This window comes from Mustela nivalis (assembly GCF_964662115.1).
Source record: "Mustela nivalis genome assembly, chromosome: 2".
In the NCBI taxonomy this organism is placed as follows: Eukaryota; Metazoa; Chordata; class Mammalia; order Carnivora; family Mustelidae; genus Mustela; species Mustela nivalis.
Window position 1 is genome coordinate 76,275,452 of NC_139021.1, and position 19,935 is coordinate 76,295,386.

At 37.0% G+C, this 19,935-nt stretch overlaps 1 protein-coding gene across 2 annotated transcripts; it reads left to right on the forward strand.

Moving 5' to 3' along the window:
- The first annotated feature begins 567 nt into the window (after positions 1 to 567).
- TTPA (alpha tocopherol transfer protein) lies at positions 568 to 19,379 on the forward strand. 2 transcript variants are annotated; one of them, XM_082714008.1, is made up of 5 exons: positions 606 to 984; positions 7,580 to 7,733; positions 12,620 to 12,813; positions 14,916 to 15,026; positions 17,182 to 19,379. In XM_082714008.1, exons 1-5 carry the CDS (start codon positions 781 to 783, stop codon positions 17,353 to 17,355), a joined length of 837 nt encoding a protein of 278 aa, XP_082570134.1. In that variant the 5' UTR covers positions 606 to 780; the 3' UTR covers positions 17,356 to 19,379. The 2 variants fall into 2 exon arrangements, with proteins under 2 accessions (XP_082570135.1, XP_082570134.1); XM_082714009.1 differs by lacking the exons at positions 12,620 to 12,813; positions 14,916 to 15,026 and having other exon boundaries at positions 568 to 984.
- Positions 19,380 to 19,935: the final 556 nt, after the last annotated feature.

A 19,935-nucleotide genomic window follows, 5' to 3' on the forward strand; every position in this document is an offset into this window, starting at 1 on the left:
GAGCAAGGAGCCCGATGTGGGACTCGATCCCAGGACGCTGGGATCATGACCTGAGCCGAAGGCAGCTGCTTAACCAACTGAGCCACCCAGGCGTCCCGAGATTATTGACTTTTTTAAGGTGGCTTTATGGAATGTGTATTTTAGAAGCCGCTGTGGCAACAGTTTGGGGTGAGAAGTCAGCTTGGAGCATTAATAAGAGTAAGGAGTGCTCAGTAATGAGTGGGCCACAGTGCCATTAAAAGGTTGTCTTAAGACTCCTGGCAGCTTCAAGATGAAAAACGGAAGGAAGGAAGGAAGGAAGGAAGGAAGGAAGGAAGGAAGGAAGGAAAGGGAGGCTGGGGAGAAAAATACAGAAACAATTTTTCTAGCAGAGAGAGACAGAGAGAGAGAGGGAGAGTGTGTGAGTGTGTGTGTGTGTGTGAGAGAGAGAGAGAGAGAGAGAGACAGAAAAATGCCCCAGCTAATCTCTATCAGTGTACGCAAACAAACTTTCTGACATCTTCCCCTTGGCAGTGAACACCAGGACTTCCCTCAACCGGAGAAAGCAAGGTTCGGCTTAACCACCCAGGGTTTCCAGAAGGAGTAGCACCGCGGCGATCCCGCGTGGCTCCAGGCGCCCGCCCACCCACTCGCGGGTGTGAGAGGCGGGTCGCGGCCGGGCGGGGCGGGAGCGGGGGTGTGCGCTGGGCAGCTTCCAGCGGAGGAGGGGCCGGAGGGTGGCGCGGAGTCCCCGCTTTTCCCCGGCGCCCCGATGAGGGCGGCCGACAGCGCGGGACCGGCATGGCAGAGATGCGGCCGGGAACGGCGACGGGGCTGCAGCTCAGCGCGCTGCCCGACCACTCCCCGCTGCTGCAGCCCAGCCTGGCCGAGCTGCGGCGCCGGGCCCGGGCGGCGGGCGCTCCGCCGACGCCTCTGCCACTCACCGACTCCTTCCTGCTGCGGTTCCTGCGCGCCCGGGACTTCGACCTCGACCTGGCCTGGCGGGTGAGCGCGGTTCCCCGCGGCATTTTCCCCGCGCGCCGGCAGGGCTGGGGACCAGAGGCATGACCAGACCTCTGTGAAATGCCGAGTTGCCTGCCGCCCCTGGGGAGGGTACGCGCGCCTAACGCACCGGGCGCTGGGCGGTGGCTGCAGGTGTTCGGAGAAATCCCGCGCCGGTCCTTCCACTTTCTCTGAGCCATGGAAACGCGAAACCTGGAAAAAGCTGGAGCGCTCTGGGCTGATGGCCCAGTTGACCCCAAACACTGGAACTGTGCTCTAGATGGATCTCCCGAACCTATCCAGTTGGGGGTGGGGGGCGGGGGATCCCTTTTCCCGTCCCTGGCGCAAAGCCAGTGATATGAAACAAAGTGACAGCTGCGAAGTAGGAAACCCAGATTTATCACGTCGTAGCAGATCACTCCACGTGTGGTGGAGAAAACAGAGTTGCCAGAAAAACTGACGTCCTGAAGCCAAATTCTAGCGAAATAGTGCCATTGTTAAGAATAATACCTAAGTGTCGGGACGGTAAAGCGGTCCAGAATATTTTGAGTGCAAAGGTGGGAGATGAGGTGGTCTTGGTACAGATGGTTGAAGAAGATGGGAAGACAGGAATCAAAAAAGAGGGATGAAACCTTGAGTTGTGTCGCTTTGGGCTGAGCATCCTGTTCTGTTAAGTAATGGTGAAAAAGCCTACCTACCCCACTGATTTCGAGGCTTGAACATTCACCAATTTAACAGAACAAGGCATACCCAGCACAGAGGTTGACGATATATATATAGTAAGCACTCAGCCATTGAACCTGATCTAGCCCTTCTGCCAACTGGCTTCCGCAGTGTCATATTAGGAGGTGGGAGGCATGGGAAGTAGAATAGTGCAGAAGAGCAACATGACCTAGTTTGAGTTTGTTGATGCTGTTAACTGATTTTTAATTGAAAAAATGAAGAGCGTGAGTGATTTAAAAAATCATAAACAGTAAAGGGTGCAAAGTAAATTTCTAAAAGAACTTAATAAAGGAGAGAAGTTCCCCACCCCAAACCTTCATTGTGCTGGTCATCTACCCAGAAGCAATTACTGTACCTGTTGATCTTTCTAGATTAGTCTGTGTTCACACAAGCATATATATGTGTTTTACATTTGGCCTTGTTTATCTGTTTTTTGTTTTTACCTAATTTATCATAGAGACGAACTTAGTTCAGTATGTGGGCATACATCTTATTCTTTTTGGGGGGGGGTGTACTATTCCAGTGTGTGGATTTATTATATCAAAATGTATTAACCAGTCCCCCATTATTAGATAGAAGAGTTATCCTCACCAATGGCAATGCCCATATATGCTGTTCATTCCTTCGTTCAATGATTATTTTTTGAACTCTTAAAATTTGCCTGGCAGTACACAAGATACAGTAAACAAGACAAGTGGGGCTTCTTCTATTACTGACTAGATATTGTTAGATATTGTTAGATATTGTAGTGTGTATACATTTGTCTTTGTGCAAAAATAGGATTATATCCCTCTAAGTTCAACTTGTGAAGTTCCTGGATGAAGTGAGGTATGCATTTTCAGGGGTGATGAATATAACTCTCCTTCAAAGTGCTTGCACTAATTTTATCACTTTTGTATTACAAAATGGTGCCCTTTCCTCCATATTATCACCTACACTGTACTGTCAGACCTTATGATCTGTGTCAACCCGCTTGGCAAGAAATTGGTTCTCATTACAATATGCATTTGTTTGATTGTTTAATTATAAGTGAGGTTAATCATCTTCCATATTTTTTAAAAATATATTTTAAATTATTTTCCAGTTCGCTGTTTTTACCATTTGTTAATTTTCTTCCATTTTGTTCACAAAAATATACATACATGTTTTTTATTCATAAAGTATCTTTATGTATTAAATAAGCCTTTGCCCTACTTGGATATCTTTTGACATTGTTTGTACTTTGTTTTTTCTGTGCAGAATTTAAACATTTTTATGTAATCACATATATCGATTAGATTGTTCTTTGATGGTTTCTGATTGTTTTAAAAGCCTTTCTCCTCCAAAATTTTCTCTAGTAATTTATGACTTCTCTTTTGAATGTTGGAGTTGCTAACCTACTGAGATTTATTTTGATGTTAGGAATGAAATAGGAATCTGGCTTTATTTTTGTTTTGTCAAATGGTTACTCAGGTATCCCAGCATCATGAGTAATAAACTAATATTTACCCAGCAACTACTGAATATAAAGACAATCTTAGGTCCTATGAGGAGTGCAGTTTAAATGAAACATATTAATGCGTAGAGATCACTAATAATAAAAAAGTGTGATTTGCTGCTTTCATTTTAGCTGCTTTTCAAAAGAAATGTCTAAACACAAGAAGGAATAAAATTTACCTCCAGAAGCTGTTATATATATATTGTTTTCTGTATTCTTTGTTTTCCTGAATTGTTTTCATTTCACCATGTCCTTGAGGAATTGGCTATCAAGACGGTCTAAATCCCCTGGATAGGGATCAAGTTTCTGTCTGTGAACTCTTTGCCTTACTTTCCTGCCAAGTGGAAAGGAAAAGGAAAGGCTTAGAGGGTGAAACTATTTTTTTTTAATTTCCTCCATAAAGGCAGATAATTCAATTCAAACTCCCTTATTTATAATAGAAAAGTCCTATAGTTTTAGTATGTGAAGAAAGCTTGATAAGCCCCTCAGTTACAATGCAATTTCTCATTCGAGTTTTTGTGTTTGAAGTTATAGTGAATTAATGAAGTTTTTATGATTCTAAAAGTTTATAGAGCACCAAGTATTGTGTAAATAGTGTTTGCGTGGATTAGCTAATTATTGTCTCATTTTAGAAGAAACTGAGATGTGGTTTCTAGTCCAAAATTAGGTAATAAGTGTAAAGGTGGGATTTGAACTTAGGTTGAACTCTGCAAAGCCTGTGCTCACAAGTATACTGTACTTGCTCTTCCATTCAAAACAATGAACATAAAACTGCCAATGTTAACCTCAGTGTGTCCTACAGATTCCTGTGAATATCTGTCTTTTATAAGTGTGTAGTTCAGTTCCCTATGTTTTTGCTCCATGTGGCGAGTTTTTTTGTTTTTTTTTAATCCTGTAAGTATTTTTACGGTTTCCCTGAAGTCTTGGAAGCTTTAAAAAATCTGACTCTTCCTGTAGCTTCTTTTGTAAAATTTATCATATCACTTGTCAGTTTCAGCGACTGTGTCAGTTTCAGTGCAAAATTGATCATATCACCTGTCAGTCCCAGGGACCCTGCTCCTGAGAGTTACTGCTCTTAAACAAGTGTGTAACTTCTCTGAGCTTTAGTAGTCTCATCCATAAAATGGAGTAACAATCATTACCTCTCAGACTGGTTGTGAGAAGGAACTGAAATGACGCCACTAAACCCTGTAAAGGCAGTACAGCTATAGTTGTTATTTTGTTTAAAAGTACATGAAAAATGTGAGAAGAGACTGACTCTATTACAAAGCATAGTTAAAACAAATCCTAACTTTTTACATTTATTTATTCCTAATTATGGCAAAAACAGGTGCCTTCCAGTAAAGAATGTTCACTTGCTGCCATTTTTTTTGTAGTTGTGGACTTTTGATGATCTGTTTGAGAATTGCTCAGTAGCAATTTATGTCATTTATATAACTTATGTCAGCCGAATTTTGAGTTTATCTGCCCGCAGAAAAATAATGATCAAAGATCCAGGTTTAGGTATTTCAATTTGCGAAAGTTAAATGTCAAAGGCAGGAGAGTGATTTGTGCATCTTTAAGGAAAAGCCAGTTTTTCAAGTATGTGAATTTGACTGGTTTACTCATGCGTTAGTTTATTCTTTCATTCAATACTTGTACCTATCTTCTGGGTGCCCAGCATTCTGCAGAGATGAACAAGTTTAGGACCCCACTTGTCACCTAAAAGATCCCTTTTAATGAAGCTCCGACTTGTATGATTCCATGGGAAATTAAAATCGTTACTTTTATATAAGAGCTAATATGCTGCTTCTAGCATTTTGCTTGGATCAGAATTAAAAAGACTTTTCATATCTGAGGGAACTATCAAAGTAATGAGCACTGTAACATTCGTTTAACACTTATTCTGATGCCCTCTAAGACAGGAGGAGGAGGAGAAACTCATAGAATGAATATATCAGAATCTACAATGTGCCTTTTGTTCTTTCTCCTTTTGGAAATTGCTATTTAGGTCACCAATTACTTCTTTGTTGGCTAATATGGGGACTTTTTTCTTTCCTACCTTGCAGTTTTATTTAACCCATGGCAACATTCTCTTTTTAAAAAAAGTTCAGAGAAGTTTATTAAATGAAGAAATGAGAGGGAGAAAACAGAGATAGAGAAAGTTAGACAACACTGGGGAGAGAGAGAGGAGAGGGAGCAGGCGGCACAAATAACTTTTTCGTCCCTTCTGTGCACCATGGTGTCGCTGCTCCTCCAGTCCAGTCAGCTTTTCTCTTTCTTCAGGCCATTACCGGTGTCCCACGTTTGGAATTTCACCCTCTGCTTGCCTTTTAAAATTTGCATTTGTAGTTTCTCCTCCGGGTCATTACGACTTTGTGATTACACCTGTTATGTTTATTTCAGTGAGTCTCAAATATGAAATTCTTCCCTTCCTTTCATCTAAACTTCCATTCCCCATTGCTAGTAGACCTCTTTTTTTTTTTTTAAAGATTTTATTTACTTATTTGACAGGCAGAGATTACAAGTAGACAGAGAGAGAGAGAGAAGAGGAAGCAGGCTCCCCACTGAGCAGAGAGCCGGATACGGGGCTCGATCCCAGGACCCTGGGATCATGACCTGAGCCAAAGGCAGAGGCTCAACCCACTGAGCCACCCAGGCGCCCCACTAGTAGACCTCTTTGAACTCAAAATAGACATATTGTTGGGGCACCTGGAAGGCATTGTCAGTTAAGTGTCTGACACTGGTTTCGGCTCAGGTCTTTATCTCAGGATTGTGAGATGGAGGACTCCCTCAGGCTCTGCCCTTAGTGTGGAGTTTGCTGGAGATTCTCTTTCCTTCTCCCTCTGCCCCTCCCTCTTGCTTGTGCTCTCTCTCTCAAAATAATTAAATAAATCTTTAAAACAAAACAAAAAAACCCTCAAACATATTGTCATGTTACAAAAATTGAGAATGATAAATATTTTGAAGAGGAAAATTAAACCATAATAGACTTTAAATGCATAATTTGATTATAGTATTCTCTAAGATACTGGCAATATCTGTATTACTTGTAAATGCAGAGTAACCATTATTGGTGGTTCTTTCAGAATGAAAAGACAAGAAGATTCCTTCAGACCATACTTTACCAAGACCTACTATCCGGGCATACTGTTCCACTCGGAATGCATACCACAACTAACAAACTTGGTTTCTGTTGTTTTCCTATTAGTAGAAAGAATAGCAATGGTACAGAGATGTTCTTTTGCATCTTTGATTTAGCTCTTTTTTGTAGGAAAGAAAATGAAACAAAAAAAAATTCTAGTTCTCCTCAACATAAACCTGCGCTAAGATACACAGATGAGCAATAAACCCAAATAACCTTCCTATTACAGCAATAGCAGTGGTAACCACTCATTATGCCCACGGATGCTTTATGCTTAACCCCACAAGGCAGATGGGGGGAAATAAGACACAAAGGAGTTAAATATCTACCCAACATCACACAGGTGATATGTGGTAGAGTCCAGGCTTTTCTGACGAAGCAGCCTGGTGATTTAACTTTTCATTACATAACATGACCTGGGTGACCCAGTTGTCACCAGCGGGTCAGCCCCAATGAGAACAGGCATTTTATTCTGCTCATGGCTGTAACCCAAGTGCCTACCCAGTGTATAGAACATTGTAGATGCTCCAAAAATATTTGTAGAGCTAATTTGTTTGATTTCTATTTTTCCTTATTTCAGAACAGACTAAAGGTGGAAGTTTCAGTTTTCTATTAGTAACAAATCACCCCCAAATTTAGTGGCTTAAACCACAACTATTTATTTGTCTGTGATTCTCTCATTTGGTCAGGGCTGAGTGGGGATGGCTCATCTGTGATCCACATTGCATCAGATTGGAACTTGGCAGAGAGCAGACTAAGATGTGCTCTGGTTGTCCAGTGCCTCTTTCCACACAGATTAATTAGTAATCTTATTCTTAGGTGGTTTCTGGGTCCCCAAAAGCAAAGGCAGAAAGTCCCAGCCTTCCTACACTAGCAAAGTGTCACTTCTGCTGAAGCAAAATGTAAGGCCGGCCAAATTCTGAGGGGAGGAATCAACTGAATCCCATCTGTAACGGGACGAATGGCATGTGTCTATCAGGAGGGGGAGGTATTATTGGTAGCTATCTTTGGAGACTACCAACCATAGGGGACAAATCAAAATTACTTAGCTTTGAATTTGTGATGAAGTCTTAGCACCTGAGATCGTTGCTGAAGGGAACTTAAGTTTTTACAACTAAAAAAAAAAAAAAAAAGGAAAGAAAAAAAAATACCCCAGATTAAAATCCTGACATAACAGATGGTAAGGGCCCTTTGTAATGCCAGAGATTTGCTTCCATTTTTATAAGTGCTTACCATGTATGTCCTATGTAGACAATTTTTATTTTATTTTCCAGTTACTGAAAAACTATAATAAGTGGAGAGCAGAATGTCCAGAAATAAGTGCAGATCTGTGCCCTCGAAGTATTCTTGGTCTTCTGAAGGCTGGTTATCTTGGAGTCCTGCGAGCCAGAGACCCCACTGGCAGCAAAGTTCTTATTTACAGAATTGGTAAGTCATATACAGCGCTGCTTACCTTTTTCTTTCTTTTTTTGGATGCCATATTGAAAGGTCTAGGTGTTCATATTTAAGAATTTGGCTTTTCAGGTTTTAACTTATATTTAATTTAGATTATAATGTCCCTCAAAAAAATGAAATGGCAATTGTGAGAAAATTAGAAACCAATGAAAATCTTGCTTCCATTCTTCCACACAGTCAGCTGTATAAAATAAGAGAGAAAGAAAACAGAGTAGAGAAATATAGGCGGGGGGGAGGGAGGTGAAAAAGATCAAGGTGAAGTCTTTAGAAAATGCTTGGTAGGAAACCAGTATGAATTCTGACCCATAATAACACAAGCTCCACGAGAGCATGGATTTTGTCTGTTCTGTTCACTGTATCCTAACACTGAAACCAGGACCTAGCACATGGTCTAGGTATCTAGTAAATATTTCTGGAGTGAGTGAGGGCTAGTGGGATAAGACCCAGGACTGAGGAGCCAGGGGCTCATTCTCTGGAATGGGGGAAGGTCCAGTGGGAAAGCAGCATCCCTGGGTAGTGCCAAAGACACTGTATTCCACATACCCCTCTTGTCACAGCTTCCTCTTTTCACCATTAGGCCTTTTTAGTGTTTCCTATAGGTTGGTGACTGCCCCTTCCCTCAGCCTGAGTGTGATTAAAAATGGCGTGTAATGAAGAAGAACTCACGCTGCTCCCAGCATCTTCTTGTGGCCTAGCGGAAAGGACAAAGATAACTATCTTTGTAAATTTACAAAGATGTAAATTTACATTTACATCTGTAAATATTCCAGGGAGCTTTAGAATATTTATAGATTTACTTTTCCTACCTGGATTATAGATAAGATACATGCCTCTAACTCAACTCTTTATGTCCTTGCCAGGAGGCTCTGCATTTATTTCTTTAGGGTACCAGAAGACCAAGTAGAATGATTCCTGTTGTTTGCTTCAGCTTATGTGTCAAGTACAATTAGGTCAGTCATGAAGTCATTGTCCATAAAACAGACAACACAATGTCTGCCCTATCCTTTCGTTGCCCTATCAGTCTTCCAGGATGATGAACGAGGTTCCCCAAGTTCTTTAGAGGAAGAGTGGCCAGAGGAAAGATAGTATGTATGTTTTATGTAGTGAGTAAACATAGATTGTATGACAATATGGTATGTCCAGCTTGAATTTGAATTTCAGATAAACAGGGTATAATTTTTCAGTGTAAGTATGCCCCATGCATACTAAAAAATTATTTGTTGTTTATCTGAAATTCAGCTGTAGCAGGGCATCTTATATTTTATCTGGGCTACTGGAAGTTTCCGGGAACATAAAACTAAAACCATCAGGGGACTCTTTCTGCAAGTGTCCTGGCTCTGTACTGGCTGGCTGGAGTTTTTTCAAGCTTGTTCATAAATTACCTGGGGCAAGTTAAGAAGTAAAAGTGATACCTGGACAGTGAAAGAGCAAACATGCTCCTTTGATCATAAATTCCTTAACACTGGGGGCACCTGGCCAGCTCAGACAGAGAAATGTGTGATTCTTGATCTCAGGGTTGTGAGTTTGAGCCCCACATTGGGTATAGAGAGTATTTAAAAATAAAAGCTTTATGAATAAGTAAATAAATAAATAAATACATACATATCTTAACACTGCATCAATTGTCTTCTATTGCTTAGAGAGAAGGTTTCTTGTGGTACATTAGCATTTAAGTATACCCTTTAACTAAAAGAGATTTTAAAATCAAGAAAACATGTAGGTTGGGGTGCCTGGGTGGCTCAGTCGGTTATGCTTCTGCCTTCAGCTCTGGTCATGATCCCAGGGTCCAGAGATCGAGCTCCACATTAGGCTTCTTGATTGGCGGAGAGTCTGCTTCTCCCTCTCCCTCTGCCTGCCACTCCCTCTGCTTGTGCTTTCTCTCTCTCTGTCAAATAAATAAAATCTTAAATTAAAAGAAAAAAGAAAACACATAGGTTAGTGATGGTTAGAACAGAAGGGCATGCAGCAAATTTCCTGTGTGTTATGTAGAATAAGATATTATTCTAGGATGAAAAGGGAAAACTCAGAAGATGTTTAGGAGTAAAAGGAAAGGGTAGGATTAAGATTCATTAATTTTCTAAATGTGATTGAATTAAAGGCAAAACTAAAAGAAGGAAATCTGTGGTAGAGCTTCCCGGTGGAATGTTAGCATAACCACCTTTCCCTAGGTACCATCTCTTTAGTGAAAGCAAAGAGAAAATGCACAGAGACCTTTTCTCTGGCTCATCAGGACAACACAAGTTGAAACTCAGTTTTTGCTATTATTTGCCTACAAGCCAGAGGATATAATTTTATGCCTTTTGAGACTATTATACTGCAGCAGCAAAAATAAAATTTAACAGTGAGTCTTAAGCTTTGACTCTGGCTTAGTTCTTAGGAATACAAGTTCTACACTCGGGTTGGAACTGCAGCTCTGCTCTGTTCTAGCTACATGGGCAGCTAGGTAACTGTAACCCCAGTTTCTCCTCTATCAAACAGGCATAGTAAAAACCTATCTCATTGGGTTACTGTGAGCATTACATCGTGGGATACAAATGAAATAAGAGCATTACCTGATGTATGATAAGCACTCAATAAATATTAAATAGATGCTGGAAAAGGAATTAAGAAGTTAAGGCATGTTTTTCTTTTGCCTTAAAGGAGCTTTGAGTCTAGACCTGTGCTATCCAATGGAATTTTCCATGATGATGAAACTGTTCTCCAATAGCCATTAGTTATGGGTGGCTGTTGAGCACTTGAAATGTGGCTTTTGCAACTAAGAAATTGAATTTTTAATTTTATTTAATGTTAATTAGTTTAAATTTTAATAGCCACACATGGCTAATGGCTCCCCCATCAGACAGCACACGTCTAGACAGCTATGTTGGTGAGCTTAGGAATTTAGGCCAGTAGCTATTTTCTTGACTGCAGGTTTTCAATTGTTCTGTTCATATTTTTCACCATTGTAGCTTTCTGCCAAGGTCTGAAGTAGTATAGTATATTTGAGCTGCGTTATCCATGAATTGATTACTCAAATTTTTACAGGCAGCTGACGCTCTTAAAAAGCAAAGGGCAAACCCATTGTGCCTTTCTGGGAATACTTCTGATTCTGGAAATACTTCTGATTCTTTTCCATCTTCAATTTTTTCCTCACCAGTAGACACTCCCCAACAACATTTAAATCTATTAAGGGTCAGAGTCTCCTTTGTCGGCATCACCACTATTGCATCTACCACATCTACCACTATTGCAATTCTGAAATTCTTTGCCGCACTGGTCTCAGCTTTCTCTCTCATGCTACTTTCTATATAGACCTAAAATAATCCCAGTCGCAGGCTGTCATACAAGCACAAACAACTCTCAGATTTCTGTCTTCACCCTACCATCTCCTGCCCCCAGGGATCCATGCGAGCAGCACCCTATTCCAACTGTGTCCAACTGGGTGTCTCTCAGTCACCATTTATACATGTCCAAAACTACTTATGATCTTTTCCTCCCACTGTTTCCTTCCACTGTTTCCTATCTCAGTAAGTGGTACCTCCATTCTACCCAGTTGTCCAAGCCAGAAACTTTGGTATTTTGAAACTTTATCATTACTTAATCATGAATCTTTTTTTTTTTTTCCTTTCACATTGTCTCCTTAGGCACTCCTTGGAACCTCCAGCATGAAGACTTGCATTTTTTTCAGCTCTGGAACATTTTTCTCTACTGTTATTCCTCTTTCCCCTCTTCCCTATTCTCTGCATTATTACCTTTCAGAACTCTAATTATTTGGATGTTGAAACTCTGGTTTCTACATGTCTCTAGCTGCATGAGTCTTTTGATGCATACTTACCAACTCCTGGCTCTTTTCAGAGAATTCCTCAGCTTGGTATTCCAAACCATTACACAATCATTGGTTATGTCTTTTCTGGGTTTGTCCCATTGACTGAGATTTGCTTGAATTATCATCTTTTTTTTTTCCCCCCAAATCTCAACTGATTCTTTTAAATAATAACCAGTTCTTATAATAATAGCCTACATTACCTTTTTTTTCCCCTCATTGAAACTATTTTGCTTCTTTTTAATGTCTCTTGCTGTATTAACTGTTCTCTTAGGTTTTAGCGCCTTTGTGTGTTGAGTGCAGTTCCCCACTTCTTTGTAATTTTTAAAATGTTATAATACTTAGTGCATGTGTATCTTCTTTTAAGATCACCTGTTTGCCTGTCCGTTCCTGTCATTTCTGCTTGCCCTGGCCTGTCCAGGGATGGTGAGGGGAGGGGAGATGACAGGTATGTCACTAGTCTTTTGTTTCTCCTGGCTATGGGCAACTTCCGGAGTGCTTCCCTGGCTCTTTGCCAAAGCCCACACTTGCTTTTTCTGGCCTGTACAGACATGGCAGCTCTGTGCTATTGCCACGGAGGGGTGTCTGACACATGAGCCTGCCAATTTGTTCTTCATGCATTTCCCTTAGCAACCTCTTTGGTTACTAGAGGGCCCTAGTCACTCTTTATAATCCTTTATCATCCAAAAGCCCTTGCTTTTCCCATTTCTAACACCTCCGAGCTGGGAGCATACGTGGGGACATTTTCATCTTTAGCCATATCCCTCTCCTGAATGTTATGGGCTGTAGCTTCATCTGGCAATCAAATCCAGTTTGCATTCAATCTCTTCTCCCTGATGCTCTTACAAATCTGTTCTTCGCTAGGGATCTGAGGATGGAGGGAAAAGCAGGAACATGTTTTTGGACCACCAATTTAATCCATTATTGAATCCATGATCTTTGTACATGTTTTTATTTCTACTGATCTTTTAAGTCTCAAAAGAGAGAGTTTCCTATTGTAAATCTTCCTGAATCTTTACACTATACTGAGATATGTTATTTTTAAATTTTTTTTTAGCACAATGGGATCCAAAAGTTTTCACAGCTTATGATGTTTTTCGTGTAAGTCTAATCACATCCGAGCTTATTGTACAGGAGATAGAAACTCAGCGGAATGGTATCAAGGCTATCTTTGATCTAGAAGGCTGGCAGTTTTCTCATGCTTTTCAAATTACCCCATCTGTAGCCAAGAAGATTGCTGCTGTTCTTACAGTAAGTGTATATTTTAACTCTTTGGGATACTAATTCCAAATAGTAGATTTAAATTTAGTTATATATTCAACAAGGCAAGAGAATAGTACATTAATTAGAAAATTAAATAATTTTAAAATGATACACAGAATTCAGTAATGCTAAGAGAAACTAAAGTGTTGTTTTTTTTTTTTTAATTAACATATGTGTTATTTGCTTCAGGTATTCCCAGGTCTGGGAATCATCAGTCTTACACAATTCACCGCACTCACCATAGCACATACCCTCCCCAATGTCCATAACTCAACCATCCTGTCCCCCCCACCCCAGTAACCCTCTGCTTTGTGAGATTAAGAATCTCTCGTGGTTTGTCTCCCTCCCTGATCCCATCTTGTTTCATTTTTTCCCTCCCTATCCTCCACAATCCCCCCCGCCTCGTATCAGAGAGATCATAATTGTTGAGAAACTAAAATATTATTAATTCATAAAAGAAAGAATGTTGCAAGAAACTGAAAATATGTTCAAAATTAGTAGCCAAATAATTTATACATTTAAATAATAACATGGTATCTTTCTCTTTCTATTACTTAAATTTTCTTCCTAAATTAAAAAATTGACTCAAAACAATATTTATAGCTATGGTATAATAAAATGTTACATTCTTGGTATAATAAAATGTTACATTCATACAGTTCTTTCAGAAATTCAAAGGTTTTTTTTAAGATGGCCATCATCTTTGATCCAGTAGTGATCCAGATCTACTTCAGGGACCTAACCAGCGAATAAGCTGAAATACAGTAAAGACTTCATATATAATGACAATAGTAGCTGACTATGTGCCAGATACTTCACTAAGTATCTCAAGTACATTACCATTTAATGGCCAAACAAACCTATGGCTATTATATTTCCCATTTTACAGATTAACTATGTCATAGGGATGACATAGCAATGCCCAAGCACATGCATTTTGTAGTGAATCAAGAATTCAGGTCAGGTCATCTGAATGTAAGAGTTGTGTTTATAACCACAATTGCCTCGGATAAATACAGTTACTTATAGCATCAATTTTTATAGATGAAAATTAGAAATAGCTTATTTATCCAGAAATAGGAAAATTATGGTATATCCATTTGATAGATTATCACAATAGTAAGACTCATGATATGGAGGCTACTGGGTGGCTCAGTTGGTTAAACGGCTGCCCTCCGCGCGGGTCATGATTCCAGGTCCTGAGATTGAGCCCCGCCTCGGGCTCCCTGCTCAGCAGAGAGCCTGCTTCTCTCTCTCCCTCTGCCTGCAGTTGTGCTTACTTGTGCTCTCTATCTCTCTGTCAAATAAATAAATAAAACTCATGATATGTACAAAAATTGTATTATGTTACTGAAACAAAACAGGGTGAAAATTATTTAGAAAGCATATTGGCAATTATGTTTAAAATAAAATTATTCATAGAAAGAACCTGGAAGGATAATCTCCAAATTAATAACACATCTGTAAAAACTATGCATAGGGGGAAAAAAAAAGAATTTTGCATGAAAGAAATTTGGCAGGAGAAATCTGTATGTTAACACATTTTGGATAAGAAAACTTTTGATGATGTGCTTTTTTTTTTTTTAACTCTTAACTTTTTAAAGTTTCTAAATAAATCAATATTACTTTGATGTGACAGACCTATCTATACCTGTGCTGAAAGTTGAAAGTTTAAAATTGTGTGTTTACTATTCCTTCAACTTCCATGAAATTTTAATTTTTTACTCAAAATTAAAATTAGGGAAATTTGTTAAATATAAATGTCCAAATGACTCATTGGTTCTTTGAAAGAACATTTATGTGTGATTGGAAAATATATTTTCTGTGTTTTACTTACAAAGATGCAAGTGTTTCTTAAAATACTTTGCCTAAGCTATAAGGTGAAACCTTTTTTTAGAGATCTTTCCTTAATCTAATTACTGTGAACTGCAAAGCAGGCTATTGTGTTGATGGAATAGATAATTCTGAAAATAAAATCCCACTTTAGGTCTGCACTAAGTGTAGCAAGTGTTTAGAGAAGGGACTGGTCAAAAGGAATATATATTGATTTATGCTTTGTTATTAGCAATTTTTTTCTTTATTTTCAAAAGGATTCCTTTCCATTAAAAGTCCGTGGTATCCATTTGATAAATGAGCCAATAATTTTCCATGCTGTCTTTTCCATGATTAAACCATTCCTGACCGAAAAAATTAAGGAACGGGTAAGTAAAACATATTCAAGTCATTATTCTTCTGTACCAAATGCTCCAATCCTTCTTATTTAATAATTGAATTATTACCTCCCCTCCCCAGTGTTTTAAGTATTTATCTAACAAACCATTTTTATAAATTAAAATTCCTTTTTAATTTTGAAAAATTAAGTTAAGCTGTGGGGGGAAACAACATCTCATTCATTGAGGTGAAAGTGCAAAATGGTCTATTCCCTATAAAGGGCAGTGTGCTAATAGTTATCAAAATTACAGCCTTCGCACTTCTGGGATTTTATCCCAGAGCTATACAAGCACATAAACAAAAATTACAGATACAAGAGGATTCATTGCAGCAAAAGACTAGAAACCACCAAGTGTTCGTCATTAGGGAACTTGTTAAATAAACAGATACATCAACACAATGGAATACAGTAAGATTTTCATGATGGCTTGTAAAGTGAAATAAAAAAAGGAAGAACAGTCTTTATGGCATGCTACCTTATGTATAAAAAGGGGAGAAGTTAGAATCTCTAGTTATATTTGCATTGAATAGATATACAAGAAAGCAACCTAACTTATGTAATAGAGTAGAGGTGTGGATGAGTTTTGAGTAGGGACCAAGGCATTTCATTGTTTATCTTTTATCTTGTTTTGATTTCTAGCTATATAAATGTATTATCTGTGCAAATAAAAAAATGTATTTAAATTAGACATGCATAACTGAAAACCACAGTACCCAAGGTATGTGACTTAATGTCACATTAATTAAAGCAAAGCTTGTGGAGCCTTATTTCAGGTGAATATCTAATATCTCTTAGGATTTTTCAAGTATTAAAAATAAAATTTAAATTCCCAAGAATGGCAACCACTTTTCTACGTTAATCTATAAAAGATAATTTGTAGAGTTACCCAGTAGGAATTTCTATCCGTATTCAAGAAGAACCACACCTGTGAAGAAGGCTACTTTTCATGTTAGTATTTTTAGAAAAGTCAATTTTGGGGGGCTCATTTTTGTCTTCCCTCAGTGTAGATTGATAATAGCTGACACATTTTGTTTAACTCTGAAAGATCTAAAAATAGGTATTTCTATATTGAGTTGTATTCTGGACAAACAAAAACAAAACCAAAAAAACTGAACCTAATGAGTAGGAGAATATGAGCAAAAAAGAAAGAGAAATTTAAAAATTGAGAAGGTAGGTGGAGTATTTCAGGGAAAGGTAATTGACATGAAACAGACTTGCCAAAGTAAGAGAGATGAGGACCCAATCAAGCCATTCTCCTCCCTTTCCCAACTTTTTGGCACTATCCTGTGAATGTTTTACTTTCCCCCTTCTGAGGAAATCATAGAATTTTCATTAGCTGATGATATTTTAAACGTTTCAGAAGAAATCAAGAATTGGAACTGTGAGGTTCCCGAGTATAAGAAACTTGTTTCATTCGTTTTTCGGTTCTCATATCCTAGCATATAGTAGCTGCTTTTAAATGATCATTGACTGTATAGATGAACAGTTTACCCTATGAGGTGGAAAAAGGAACTTATTTATTTTTAGCAAGATGTGCTTTTAATTGACGGATCTAAGTCTTTATATTAATTTCATAGTATCATATGGTCACTTTTTATAGTTTAACTATTTGAAAACTTAAGGTACTCAACCATCAACAATTGTCTCTTAATTCTGTACTAGCCAAGAGTATCCATCAACTGTACCACGTAAAATACTCCCCATATACGTAGCTGTGTGCACTGATAAATGCTTCTAATTCATGTGAACTAATACCAGGTAATATAGTTTTATCATCTCTAAAACAGATATTTTGCTAAGAATCACCTATACATTAGGAAATAGAACGTATAAAATGATTTTATTTGGAGTTTTAAAAATCTATTTTTGAAAGAGGACAGAATCTATTTTTATAAATCTTATATATGCAAATACAAATACATATTTAAAAAAAATAAGATGGTCAGACTCCTAAGCAGCACAATAGAAATTTAAGTATAATTCTTACATAAGCAGAGAAATAAAGGGCATAGCATTTATACATGCTCTCCTATCTTGAAAGTCATTAGAATACCTTATTTTATGGTGTTGATTTTACATTTGAAATATATGTAATCTAGTGAGAGACTGAGGGCATATCTTCTAAAACATTTTGGCTATTTCAGATTCACCTGCACGGGAACAATTACAAACAAAGCTTACTTCAGCATTTCCCAGACATTCTTCCTCTGGAATATGGTGGTGCAGAATTCTCCATGGAGGACATTTGTCAGGAGTGGACAAATTTTATAATGAAGTCTGAAAATTATCTCAGCAGCATTTCACAGATCAATCAGTGAGAAGAAGTTATTTAATGTGAATGACTTCCTAATTATAAATACATGAGTGAGATCCTACCTGGTTATATGAATGAAAGAAAAAAATCCTTTAAGCTAATTAGTACTTGTCTGATTGACCTTTTAAATTGTAAAACTCTTCTGACATGAGCAACATGGATATTTGGGAAACTTCTTGACTTTTTAAATGCACTTTCTTCATCTTTCAAGTAGTTAAATGTTTGTATACCTTAAAAGCTTAGAAGGGATTCCTGATTTTTATACTTGAATTTATCTCCTAAAGTAGCTGTTTCTGAAGTTTCACAAGTTATCTGACTACATTGGTTGAGTAATAAATGTATAAATAGTCCACAGAAAAGAAGTATTAGTACAAATCAACTGATGATAAAAATCTGTTAATACCCATCTTGGGTGAATGTCAGATTAGATTATAATTCAGATTAAAATCTGAACACAGTTTTACAGAGTTTTTTCTATGGGACAGCAAGATAGTTCATCTCAGGGAAGTTCTATTTCAGCACACGTGCACAACAGAAACTTTTGATTGAAGAGTATGTGCACCATAAAGTATTATATGTAGCATCTAGAGGTCTTCATGAAATTACTCATGTTGCTACAATTGATAATCAAAAATAATTTAGGAAATATTTCAGGCATAGCTGATAGTTTTTAAATACTTTTCCTGCATTTTCAAATAAATCAAGAATGTAATTGTGACATCAGTTTTTGGTTATTCTTATCATGACTACATAGAGAATTAGAAATGGAATAATATTTAATTGTCATACAGACATGACTCTATTTTTAATTGAACAATAACACAACTACACAAAGGAAAGGAAATGTTTACATTTAAAAAATCAGTCAGCTACACCTGGAACTTTTCATATTATGTATGATATAATTTGACGTTTACTACATATCAGAATATTTTAGCCAAATTCTATAATTAATGTGTACTTTAAAAAAACAGTAGTTAAAATGTGATGTTTCTATTATAGTTTATGTCAAAGAATATTTTGCTTATTAAGAAAGATACAATGTCAATATGGCTTTCAGTTTATGACTTTTTATAGTGTTTCATAATTTTTTAATTTTAAGACTTAAAATAAAAAAAACACAGGGTGCAAAATTTGTTAAATATTGTTTAGCTTAGTTGGGTTTCAACATTAATCATACAACAATAGCATCTTTGTGAAAGGATATATGAAGAGCATTTTTCTTTATAAGAAAATTATTCTAATCAGGTGAGCTGATACTTGTGATTCTCCGTCTATGAAAAAATTGAGAGCACTTGTGAATGTTCTTTAGAGAACATATTTAATTTTGACTTGGCATTGGGAAGCTAACTTTACATTATAATTTTTATTAAAAAATTACATCATGCTTGTTTTCTAAAAAAATTACATCATGCTGTTTTCTATAAAAACTATAAAAAATAAAAAATTATAAAAAAATTTTGTACCTTCCTTTAAAAATCATACAATTCACAACATTGTATAATTAGAAATAATAGCACAATAAAATCATTGAAAAGAATAAACAATAAAAACAAAAAGCTCTGGTTTACCCAACTTTTATTCCACTGTAAAAAAGGTTTATATCTGAGTTCCACTTCATTTACGTTTGGGTACTTAAAACACTTTCTTATGACACTGTGAAGTGTACGAATAAAGGGTAATATTTAAAAATGTCTCTTAGATGTGATTCACTGGCGATGTTATTAACAGTAAAAAAAAATGAAAATACGTCAATTAACAGAAGTACATTTCATGATGGGACTGACTTTTTTTAAATGCAACAATTCTTTGAAGCAAACTGAAAGAACAATGTGAAATGAGCAATATTATAAGGTTGTAAGATGAATAACTATCAAATTGTCTCTATTACTTTACCGTGATTGTGCCAGAAGTGCCTTTTATTTATAAAGTTAACGCTAACATGCGCTCATTGTGTTAGTGAACTGCACAATAATTTATATGTTTTAATATTTCTCAAAAGAAAATAAAGATCTTTCACGTAAACAATACCTGTTTCTTTTTCATTTTTAAATACAATATAAATATTAGGCATTTATTTGCAATAATTGCTTTTCTTTACAGATAAGTTTAAGAAAAACTTATCACATTTGTTAAGTTTTGTATATTAATAAGATTGACTTGGGTACATTCACAAATGCTAATTTTTCCTCTGTAAGTTTTCATTACAGGCTGGTTTTCCAGGCTGCTGAATTCAACACCATCTTCCTCTAGTGTCTTTTGCTATGCTTAAAAGGACCATGAACTCATTTCATGAAACTAAGCCATGCAGATTTACTAAGTTAAAACTTCTAAGTGAAAAAAGAGTTTGCTACTTAATCAGATAATTTAATTTTGAAACAATCTGCAGTTAACCTAGATTGTGATTTTATATTTATATTATGTATTTTAATATATTTATGTGTTAAATATATTAGTAATTAACATTAATATATGTTAATATATTAAACATATAGTATAAATATTAAGTATTTTTATACAGTATATAATATACTTATATACTTAAATATATATGATATTTATACTATGTATTTTTCTTACAGAA

Excerpts from the sequence above, each read along its gene's own strand:
- TTPA (XM_082714008.1), top strand. The coding sequence starts at position 781 with ATGGCAGAGATGCGGCCGGGAACGGCGACGGGGCTGCAGCTCAGCGCG. Across the intron at positions 985-7,579 it reads ACCTCGACCTGGCCTGGCGG|TTACTGAAAAACTATAATAA; the intron begins GTGAGCGCGGTT and ends TTTATTTTCCAG. Across the intron at positions 12,814-14,915 it reads AGATTGCTGCTGTTCTTACA|GATTCCTTTCCATTAAAAGT; the intron begins GTAAGTGTATAT and ends TATTTTCAAAAG.